This window comes from Lactuca virosa, chromosome 9, assembly GCF_052849685.1.
Source record: "Lactuca virosa cultivar CGN04683 chromosome 9, Lactuca_virosa_CGN04683_v6, whole genome shotgun sequence".
NCBI classification, from domain to species: domain Eukaryota; kingdom Viridiplantae; phylum Streptophyta; class Magnoliopsida; order Asterales; family Asteraceae; genus Lactuca; species Lactuca virosa.
The window spans coordinates 210,347,181-210,358,602 of NC_136434.1; the positions used below are offsets into that span (position 1 = coordinate 210,347,181).

An 11,422-nucleotide genomic window follows, 5' to 3' on the forward strand; every position below is an offset into this window, starting at 1 on the left:
TTTCGGTTCATCAGTTGGGGTCTTGCAATGCTGCCCTTGATTTAAAATCGACTGATCTTAGACCAGACATGTTTTACAGAATTTGATTGACCTTAGACTAGACATGTTGAGGCTTATCAGGTCCAGGTCCAAATACTCGCCCCTAATTTAAGGTGTGTAAAAACCTAAACAAACCCTATTTATATACAATATAGAGGGGAAAAAAGGTAAATAAAAAGCCCAAGATCTCCTAAAACGGAAATATAGATAAAGAAATTCAAATATGTCCCATTTGAACAATATCATATGGGGCCTTTATATGTTTTTTCAAGTATGTTGGGCTCTTTAAAGAACCTGGCCCACTTATCTGATATCAAGCTTTATCCTCTCTGAGTCCCCCCCTCCTAGTTTCAGTCTCCAACCATCTATCAGGATAAAATTGCTCTGAAATCTGGTGCACCTTCGTTGAAGCAAATCGCTGGTAAAAATGGTGGCCATGGCTGCTCTACAGAGCTCATTTACAGCTCTTTCTGTCTCATCCAAATCCTTTCTCGGCCAACGTTTATCGCCGTGTCCTTCCTCACCTCTGGTACACCTTTTCTTCCCCTCAATTCTACTTTCTTAGCGAATTCGTTTCAGAAATTGTTCTGTACCTTAGAACTCCGTGAATCCAGCGCTCCAGACTGTGTTTTCTGTTATAATTGTGTATATGTTATGCAATTGTTACTTTTTGGTGCCGAATTATCATCATCCTTTGTTGTCATTTGTGCGCAACTGGATGTGTTGTTTTGGTTTTTGATTTGAGGAATGTAATAGAGAAATGTCTGCGAGATTGTGGTCATTTTCTCTTTGTGAAGTTTGTGAACAGTGACGATTTAGAAGCACTTTTATCCTTTAGAATGAAACGAAAAACAACATCTAAGTGTTACATTTCCGAAATGAATTCGTTTCAGCAAAATAAATGCAATTATCATACAAGCTTAAAATTTTCTGATACAAAACCACAAATTACACAATCTCCATGATTTCATAAGATTTGTAGTCAATTTGTAGATTTTTCCCTCTTTTATGGATCTTTAATCTCCAGTTCCCCACCACTGTCTTCAATTCTCCAGAGTGGACACAAATTCTAGGGCTCAAACAGCTATAATTTTTGTAAAATCAACAAAAGTTAATTGATCTTGAATTTGATTAAACACATTGGTCTTACACCCATGTGATTACACAAATGGGATGCTAAAAGATTAGTATAAGAAGCTTACATGCAATTCATATGCAGGTGAACTCTACAAAAGCACCATGTCCTCCTATCCAAGCAAAGGTTGGTATTAACTATCAATTAGTTTTTCTTCTTTTTTCTAATTTTGACTTTGCATATAAGACATTGAGATACTTATATATATATATATATATTTTGTAATTCCAAATTTAATTTTTGCAGCTTAAGAGATGGGAGAGGATAAAATGCAAACCAAACAGTCTTCCAATAGTGCACAAGATGCATGTGAAGCTTGGGGACACTGTTAAAGTGATAGCAGGACGTGACAAGGGCAAAATAGGCGAAATTACCAAAATTACAAAGCACAACAGCACTGTAGTTGTCAAAGAAATTAATTTGAAAACCAAACATGTGAAGAGCAAAGAAGAGGGTGAATCAGGGCAGATAATCAAGGTTCAAATTTCATATCCTCTATAAAAACATGATATAGAATTTATTATCAATAATCTAGTGTTGTTTTATTTTATGTTTTGGGCAGATTGAAGCGCCAATTCATAGCTCAAATGTGATGTTGTATTCAAAAGAACAAAATGTTGCGAGTCGTGTGGGCCACAAGATCTTGGAAGATGGTAAAAGGGTAAGATTTTTGGTGAAAACTGGCGAAATAATTGATAGTGTAGAAAAATGGAAAAAAGATATCAAGGAAAGAGAGAAGAAAACAGAAGCGATTACTGTTGCTTCATGAGTCTACAAAATCAACAAATTGTAATTGCAAATTATGTGCATTTTCTTATTATCAAAACTTCATGTTTGTAGCTTGTGAATTGGTGATGTAATGATATATTTGGATTTTTGGCCTCTTTTGAGTAGAAATTAGAGAAAGTCAATATTGACTTCTTTCAAATGTCAAAATGGAATCTGTTTTCAACTCTCAAGTCCTCGATGTTGTCAATTTGTGATGGGTTTTATGTGAGTCAAAGTGATTTACTCTATTTTTTTGAGGTTGGAAATGAGAAAAAAGAAGTCTTTGTTGCAGCAGTCTGCAGAGGTTAAAAAACAAACAAACTTTTTATTACATGTTGCAGCCGTTTGATCCCCTTTTTCTGCAACAGATGATTGCAGAGGTGGTCCACAGAATTTAGACATTTTCGCTTCGAAAAAACAAACGACACCTTAGTTAAAGTTACAATTTCCATTAAGCATGTAATTAGTGAAAGTTAACTAGCATTAAGAACCAAAAAGTCACCAAATCCAAGAGGAGTAAAAGCTTCCACTACCATGTTGGAGAAAATGTTTTTGTGATTGTGTGTAGTGAAAACTAACACAAGAATCACTTGTTGCTTGCTAATTTGAGGATCCATTACTTAATCAAGAAATTAGCCAACTAATCACTACAAATACATTTAAACTCATGAATAAAAACATACAAATAACAAGAAGATGTTAAAATATAAAACACTTCATAAAGACTCAAGAACAAGTTCATAGAGTTCTTCAAGATTCAACCAAGCATTCAAGAAATTTCACCAAAGCCAACCAAAGAAAGTTTAGCCTAGCATTGCTAAACTCAAGAAACTAAAGTAAAAGTTAGAAGTACCAAACATTTAGCAAGATTCAAGAGAAAAAATGATGATGTTTTTCAGGTGTTATTGGTATTCTTGAGGCTCCTAAATGCAGAGAAAAAGCTCCAAAAATCGGATGTGTAGAAGTGTGGAAAAGTAGCACACCAATCTTCCCCATATAGAACAAAAGAAGAACATCCAGATTTGTCCTTGTAGAGTGTTGCGCAACCCGCGTGGTATTGCGCGGGTGGTGCTGATTTGGGCTTCCAATGACTTATCCCACTGGCCCAAAACGAGTCCAATCAGTTTGTAGTCCATCATTCTCGAAGATGTCTTTAATTTTAGTCCATATTACCTTCTCTAAGTCATCCATAGCTCGTACTCTCGATTTATCATTTTAATCCCGAATGCACAAATGTTCCTCCATTTTCTTTTAAGCACAAGCCCATCTTCTTCAATGATCCATCCATCACTAGCCCACTTGTTAATCATCTCCACAAGTCATCAAGCTCATAATTCTTTATCTCTTCAAAGTCCATTTTCTTTTCACAAGTCCCAAACATTCCCGCTCCGGGTCTCCTTGAAATCTGCAATTATGCTCAGAAAACTAGAACGTACCCGAAATAGTCATAAAATAACAAAAATGAAAATATGCATGCTGATTAGCTAGATTATAAATGAAATATGCTAAAATAAACAATAAAAAGAAGTAAATAAAATGAATCTATCAGTAAATGTACATTATTTTCTTAATTTGTCTTGGAAGCATTCCCCATGTAGGTTGTGCAAGCATACCCAACGACTTTTTAAGATGCCAAAAGCTCGTTCGAGATCCTTTTTTGTTGAATCTTGTGTTGCCTTGCACCTTTCAAGTTTATCACCAGTTGAATAGGTATATGTTTTCACAAAGTAGCCCAAGTAGGGTATATCCTATAAGCAAGATAATACCCATAATTTTATAGTACATCTTTAGCATGAAATGGACAATTACATGCAATTCCATTGTAACGGCTGGTTCCTGCCTTCCTGGTATGTATCTAATTAATAATTATTCACTTTTATATAGAAACTCGACGAGTTGGAGGCCCCAAACTCGTCGAGTAAAGATGAATTGGACCGCGGATTTTGGAAAACTAATCGACGAGTTGGGAGCCTCAAATCGACGAGTAGGCTGGCAGAAATGAAACACTAATTCCGGGGTTTTTCACCCTATTTAAACAACTTAACCCCCAAGGTGTTGGCCTCATCTCCAGCCTCCAATGTCCAAAACCCTAATCTTGAAACCCTAAGCCATTTTGGTGATTGTGAGCTAATCTTGTGCATTCTTGGTGAGTTTGAAGAAGAGGAAGCTTGAAGGAGGAGCAAGAACGTGTGGAAGGAGAGTAGATCCAGAAGTTGGGCTCCATTTCTGATTCATCTGAGGTATAAAGCTTCAACCTTGTCCATGGCATGCTTAGATCTAGTCTTAGGATGTTTTGCTTCTTGTTTTGGTCCAAGTATGTTGATGGTTGGGATTTTGTAACACCGTAAATTTTCAAACAAATTTTTTTTCATTTTTAAAATCACATAATTCTCATAATACATTTCATAAAAATCCCATTTATTTAATTTACAAAATGCAACTCCATAATTTTTTGATTAATAATCCAGGATCCTCAAAACATAACTCTTTCTTTGGTGTGTACAATCAAGCCGACGCCTTTCCGCGATCCTGAGAAGAACCTGAAACACATATCACATAACACGGTAAGCACGAAGCTTAGTGAGTTCCCAAAATACCACACATAACTCATTAGCCTCTCATGGCTATGCTCGGATAAGACCCTCCGGTCAATGTGTCTCAGTGGGACCCTCCGGTCCCACAACTCGGGTAGACCCTCCGGTCCTAACTCGGTAAGCTCAGAATAATACACAACATAAATCACAAAGACATAATGCAGGATATCACAATAATCAATATAAGCACATAAGACCCTCCGGTCACACAAAGGTTACCACGCTAGGTAAGTATAGTGAGAAGACTCACCTCGGATGATGAACAGCTCCTATAGAGGTTGCTACTGCACACCGTCCTCTAACACTGGACCAAGATCCACAATTACCCAATTAAGATCTAAGTCCAAACCCTCACTCTTTAGGTCTAAAGGTAGACCACTAACCAGCCCATCAATAACCTAAAACTCATTTGGGACCACCAAAGCCCAATAATGAATGGGCTCTCCCGAGGCCCAACTCTCAAGTCCAAGTGACAAACCCAACTCAAGGGCCTAAGGCACATATATATATTCCTCTGGTCCAAAACTCTAGTGCAACAAGCCCAAACTCCAGGCCGAACACTCAAGGCCCAAAATGAGACTTAGCCCAAAAGTCCACAGTGAGGTTACGCGGGGCGTACCTCCCTTGGTACGCTCAGCGTACTCATGAATCCTGATTGGCCATCGGGGACACTTGGTTAGTACGCGCATCGTACTAGAATTACGCTCATCGTACGTCCCAGTTTCACTCTTTCTACTCATTTGATCTTAATCAGTTAAGACCTTGGCTCATATCACAGATCTGGACTCCCTAATAGCTCTTACTCCATAACGTCAGTGACTTTAAGCCTTTTCATGGCTGATAAAGTCCCAAACCCAAATACACTCACTCTTTACTCCCAAAAATGCTCATATCTCATGCATGGAGAGATCTTGACGACCAAGATCTCATTTTTTGACTCCAAACGACTAAAAGCATCTATAAGGATAGATATTATACTCTGGAGTTCATCAAACTCATAAAGTTCCAAGCTTGGGACATAAAACCCTAAAAATGGACTCAAAACAAGAACTAGCACAACAATGAGCAAGTTTCGAACTTGATACCTATGGAAGATGCACCAACAAGTGTATAACTTAGATCCAAAAGCTAGATGCTCGAGCTATTCTCTTTCAAGGCTCCTTCTTCTTCCAAGGACAAACATAACAAGTCATCACCCCAATAGATCTACATAAGAAATCCAACAAGATTCAAACTTTATGCTTTCTGGAGCTATATCAATATGTTTAGGGCTTGGATCCACAAGCTCCAAGCCAAGCAATGCTCCCTCAAGGAACTCCTTCTTCCACAATAAGCACCAAAACTTCACTAAATCACCAAAAAGCTCAAGAATCACTCCAACGGAGGCTTAGGGTCGATTTATAGGGTTTAGAGGGATGGAGGTTGAAGATATTAGGGTTAGGTTATGAGATAAGGAGCTTAAATAGGGTCCAAGACCTTAAAATAGGGTTCAGGTCTGATTGGCGTACGCCCAGCGTACTCCGAAGAACATTTGAGACCATCTTGGTCAGTACGCCCAGCGTACTCCAAAGTACGCCCATCGTAATGCCTTCTTCACTAGTACGCCCCGCGTACGCTTTGTGTACGCCCAACGTACTCGGCTAACCCTGAAACCACGAAACTTCCGAAGGCCATAACTTCTTCGTTATAAATCCATTTCCGACGATCCTTATATCCACGAAAAGGTAAAGAGAAACCCCATACTTCTATCAAATTTATTCCTCCTGAAGCCCACTCGAACTCAGATCCAAATTCATGAAAAGCCCGCACCAGCGCCTTTAATAATACATTTGGGCTCTAAAGCACAAACCGAACTATTTTATCACACAACCTAGCTTACCCACATCCCAAAAAGGGCCTAAACCTTTCTCCTTTAAAGCCTCAAAACCTTCTCATACTATGATTAAGGCCCACGGGCCTTAAATCACAAAACAATCCAGAACAGGATGTTACATATTTGGACGTCCCATTTGGGCAAACCCTTCAGATCTAGGGTCTTGAGGGGACTTCATGGCATAAAGGTGCCAACTTTATGGCCATGAAAGTCCCATGCAACTTTTAGACCATCTTTTTGGTCTTTTAAGACCTATTAGGTCATGCATGCAAGAAAATATGAGAGCTTTAAATGACCAAATTGTCCCTTGAGTCCAGATCTATGACCTCATGGTCTATCTTGAAGTGTTGATAGCCTTTGGAGTTGGATCTAAGTCATTTTGGGGTTAGGGTTTGAGTTTTATGCGTTGGGAGAGGTCCTTAATGGGTAAAGTTGGAAACTTTACCCTTCTAGACATATTTCCAGCTTGGATCCAGAAGATAGGGCCTTGATTTGAAGAATAGGGACTTAATGCATTAAGAAGTGTTAACAGATTGAAGAACTCGACGAGTTCAGGGAAGGACTCGATGAGTTGTATTGAGGAATCCCGATTCTGTTGAAAAGGAAGAACTCAAAGAGTTCATGGAAGAACTCGATGAGTTGGATTGCGACTTCACGATTTTGTGATTCTTGGGAACTCGGCGAGTTGAAGGGCAAACTCGACGAGTTGAGTCAACTCGGAGCGTTGACCTTGACTTTGACTTTGACCAAAGTTGACCCTTAAGGGGTTATGAGTATGAAAGGGTAATTAAGGAAATCCTTTATGTGTAGGGAATTGAGTTGGATTGATATTCGGAGTCGGGGACTGTTCAGCTACTTTACATCATTCAGGGTGAGTTACCTTCCCGATAGCAGTAGGTCTAAGGCACCAAGGTCGGCCCACTAGTAGGAGTTTGTAGTTAGATGATTGTCTTTGTGATAATTGTCTGGTATGCCAATATCTGTTATGATTTATGTGCTAGAATGCTATGATATTATGTGGTAGTGGTAGGGGTGAAATAGACCCCGTATCCGGTTGATAATACCGAAGGGGTAGGTCGGGCACCCAGATACGCATGACAGTATCTTTATGAATGATTATGTATCCTGTTATGTGGTAGTGGTAGGGGGCGAAATAGACCCCGTAACCGGTTGAAAAAGACCGAAGGGGTAGGCCAACACCCATATATGCTAGGGAGTTACCGGTTGAAATAGACCGAAGGGGTAGGCCAGCACCCTGATATGCTAGGCAGTACCGGTTGAAAGAGACCGAAGGGGTAGGCCAGCACCCAGATATGCTAGGCAATATGGTTATTGTATGGTATGTGGTATAATCGGGGAACTCACTAAGCTTCGTGCTTACGGTTTACAGTTTTGGTTTCAAGTACTTCTTCTTCGAAAGGAAAGGAGTCGGCATGATCGCAGCGCATCACACTATGATTTTCCGCATATGAGATCTTTGGGAGTTGTACTATGACATCATTTTACCATGACATGTTTTGGCACTTGTGTTTGTTTATGAGACGAGATGATATTGTCTATATTTTCAGACTACTATTTTTATACATTACTTAATTTAAAATGAAACTTTTTGGTGATGAATTTTGGGATGTTACAAGTTGGTATCAGAGCCTTGGTTTGAGGGATTCAAACACACTTTCGGGGGTATCTGGACTCAAATCGAGGGTTTGAAAGGTTTTACAAGAAAAATAATTTTTCTAAAATTAAAATTAAGGATTTTTGATAAAGAACAAGGAGTGTGATGCGTGCAATCGGGCGAGCTCAAGTAAGTTTCCCCAAGATACCATACATGTTTGCTATGATATATGATATAATTATAAGAATTTTATGCTAGATTAGGGCTAAGGATCTAGGAAGGATGTCTGGTATGCCTACTATATGTGCTTATAGAACTACATGTTAGTACTGATTAGTCAGTGATATAATGGCCTGATTAGGATATGCTTTGTTTTGGTTACTCAATGCTTGAATGCTGCTTGCTTTGTGCTTTTAGGAGTTCTAGTTATCTTTAACTAACTAGTAAACGAATACGTTAAGTTACATATTACGAGGACTAAATAATTTCAGAAGGTTAGGTGTAGCCCTATTTCACAGCTCTTGTCTGAGTCCAATCGCTGTAGGGAGAGACCTATCATTCGAATAATTATCTGGTCTTAGTAATATGTAATGGTATTCGCAAGCTAGTTAGGGAAAGGTAGCAGGGACTTCTTATGCAGCTGATGGCGGAGAGTGGGTCGAAGATTACCCGAGGGTAAGCCTAGGATGAGAATAGCACATAGAGAAGTAGTAGTGAAAGGGACTTGGTGGAGTCAAGGAAATTCTTGAGGAAAGTACGGATAGATGTGGAAGGTAGTATGGGCATGTACTACTGAAAGCAGAGGATCCATACTCGAGACAAGGAAAGCTGAGATAAAACCAGGAAAATTGTAGTGTGTGTAAGGTCTCTCGATGATTATATATAACCCTGTCGGTTTTATAGTTTGTTTCAGAGTGGTGATGACACGTCATGGAGCAGGGGGCTCAGGGTACGGGTCAGGTTCGGGTACGAGTTCTGAGCCAGTTGATGATGGATTGCGCGAGTTCATTGCATCCGAGATTACGAGGGGCATTCTTGAGGCGACACCGGTGATTTTCAGGTTGATCAAGGAGGGTATCATTGAGCTGATGGAGGATCGCCTTAGGGCATTCAGGAGTGACATGGCACCTGGCCAGTCTGGGACTCGCACACTCTCCTTCAAGGACTTCAAGGGATGTGGAGACCAGACTTCAGCAAGGTGAAGGACCCCATTGTGGCTAGGAGATGGATTGCAGACATCGAGTCTGCACAGTTGACGAGCTTCTGCCCCGAGGGGTCGAAGGTCCGATTTGCTGCTGGTTGTTTGAGGGAGAGAGCTAAAGATTAGTGGGAGGCAGTCGGTGATACTTTGGGAGCCCCAACTATTGAGGCCATGACCTAGTCGAATTTTGTGACCAGATTTCGAGCGGAGATTGCACCAGCTGTGTAGTTTCAGCGGCTAGCCAAGGAGTTCTTAGATATGAGGCAGAATACAGAGACAGTGGCGGAGATTACCGCCAAGTTCAGGGAGAGGGCCTTGTTGGTGCCTCGGTATACGGGTGATGAGGAGATAAAGAAAACCCAATACCATGATATGTTGAGAGCTGACATTCGGAAATATGTCAGTTATTCGGCGTGCCCGACTTTAGACGATATGATAGATAGGGCATGAGAGAGGGAGATTGATATTGAGCACATCAGGAAGAGGAAGGGGGAGACTGGGCAGGCGACTGGGGTTTCGATGAAGAAACCCAAGAGATTCGACTCGAGGTTGAAGGGCCAGCAGGGCCGGATCCACTGTAGGAAATGCGACAAGACGCATGAGGGAGTTTGCAGATTAGGGGGATCGGGCTGCTATAAGTGTGACAAGCTTGGGCACTTTGGCAGGGATTGTACTGCCCATACCCCCACCGTTTAGACATCAGACCTGATTTTCTTTCATTGCAATCAGAGGGGTCATAAAAAGGCCAATTGCCCGAGATTGGTATCAGGAGCGCTAGTGGCGGCACCAGCTCCAGCGACCCTGTGGATCACAGATGGCCGACAGGGCAAGACAGATGCTCCAGTGGTGAGGAGCCAAGCCTTCCAGCTGACCGCAGAGGAGGCACATGTCGCACCAGATGTGGTGGCAGGCATGTCTTCTCCCTATCTTTTATTATATGTTAGTTTTGATATTTATGTTCCATGTATTCTGTTTTAGGATCGTTCCATGTGAACGGTATCCCAGTGTTGGTGTTATTTGACTCGGGAGCTACCTGATCTTTCGTTTCTCTTGCACTCAACAAGAAGTTTGTCGAGTCTACGAGCATGTTGGGTTGTCCATTAGAGGTCGAGATTGCGGACGATCGATCCGTATGAGCTTCGGAGGTTTATAGGGATTGTGTTCTGAGGATGTATGGTGAGCGCTATCTCGTGGATTTGGTTCCCATTCCTTTGTGTGGGAACAAGGTCATCATAGGGATGGATTGGTTGAGACCTAATAGGGCGGTGGTTAACTGTGAGCAGCAATTGGTTTGGGTTAGGACCCCAAGTGAGGGAGAGTTGGTGATTCAGGGTGAGAGACCGCAGCGTGGACCGGTCATGTGTTCAGCAACGAGAGCCAGACGCTACCTTTATCAGGGATGTACAGGTTTTTTCGCATACGCTATGGATACCCGGGAGGAGGGTAAGGCGACCGTGAGTGATGTGCCAGTTGTGTGGGAGTATCCGGATGTGTTCCCGGAGGATTTACCTGGGATACCTTTGGAGAGACAGGTGGAGTTCAGGATTGACCTAGTTCCGGGTGCGGCTCCGATAGTCAAGGCACCGTATCGGTTGGCTCCTCCCGAGATGCATGAGTTGTCTACATGGCTGCAGGAGCTGTTAGACAAGGGATTTATCAGGCCGAGCAGTTCGTCATGGGGAGCCCCGATCCTGTTTGTGAAGAAGAAGGATGGATCACATTGGATGTGTATAGATTACCGGGAGTTGAATAAGGTAACGGTGAAAAACCGTTACCCACTCCCGAGGATTAACGATCTCTTCGACCAACTTTAGGGAGCATCTTGGTTTTCCAAGATTGATTTGCGATCAGGTTATCACCAGATGAGAGTCATGGACGAAGACGTGCAGAAAATAACCTTTCAGACTCGTAATGGTCATTACGAGTTCGTGGTGATGCCGTTTGGCCTCACCAATGCTCCTACCGCGTTCATGGATCTCATGAATCGCGTATGCAGACCGATGCTGGATCGGTCTGTGATAGTCTTTATTGATGACATCTTGGTTTACTCCAAGACGCAGGAGCAGCACGAGGAGTACCTGAGGGAGGTGCTGGAGACATTAAGGAGGGAGAGTCTTTTCGCAAAGTTCTCCAAGTGCGAGTTTTGGTTGCGCGAGATGCAGTTTCTGGGCAACCTCGTCAACCAGAATGGTATACC

General features: G+C 41.6%; 1 protein-coding gene across 1 annotated transcript; it reads left to right on the forward strand.

Moving 5' to 3' along the window:
• The first annotated feature begins 370 nt into the window (after positions 1-370).
• On the forward strand, positions 371-2,110 carry RPL24 (Translation protein SH3-like family protein). Its single transcript, XM_079072530.1, has 4 exons — positions 371-568; positions 1,259-1,300; positions 1,421-1,651; positions 1,737-2,110. The coding sequence occupies exons 1-4, from the start codon at positions 467-469 to the stop codon at positions 1,941-1,943; spliced, it is 582 nt and encodes a 193-aa protein (XP_078928656.1). The 5' UTR covers positions 371-466; the 3' UTR covers positions 1,944-2,110.
• The last annotated feature ends 9,312 nt before the right edge of the window (positions 2,111-11,422 follow it).

Bases quoted from the DNA above. Each gene is read 5' to 3' on its own strand.
- RPL24 (XM_079072530.1), top strand. From the start codon at position 467: ATGGTGGCCATGGCTGCTCTACAGAGCTCATTTACAGCTCTTTCTGTC. The intron at 569-1,258 runs GTACACCTTTTC...ATTCATATGCAG, and splicing joins CGTGTCCTTCCTCACCTCTG to GTGAACTCTACAAAAGCACC. The intron at 1,301-1,420 runs GTTGGTATTAAC...TAATTTTTGCAG, and splicing joins GTCCTCCTATCCAAGCAAAG to CTTAAGAGATGGGAGAGGAT.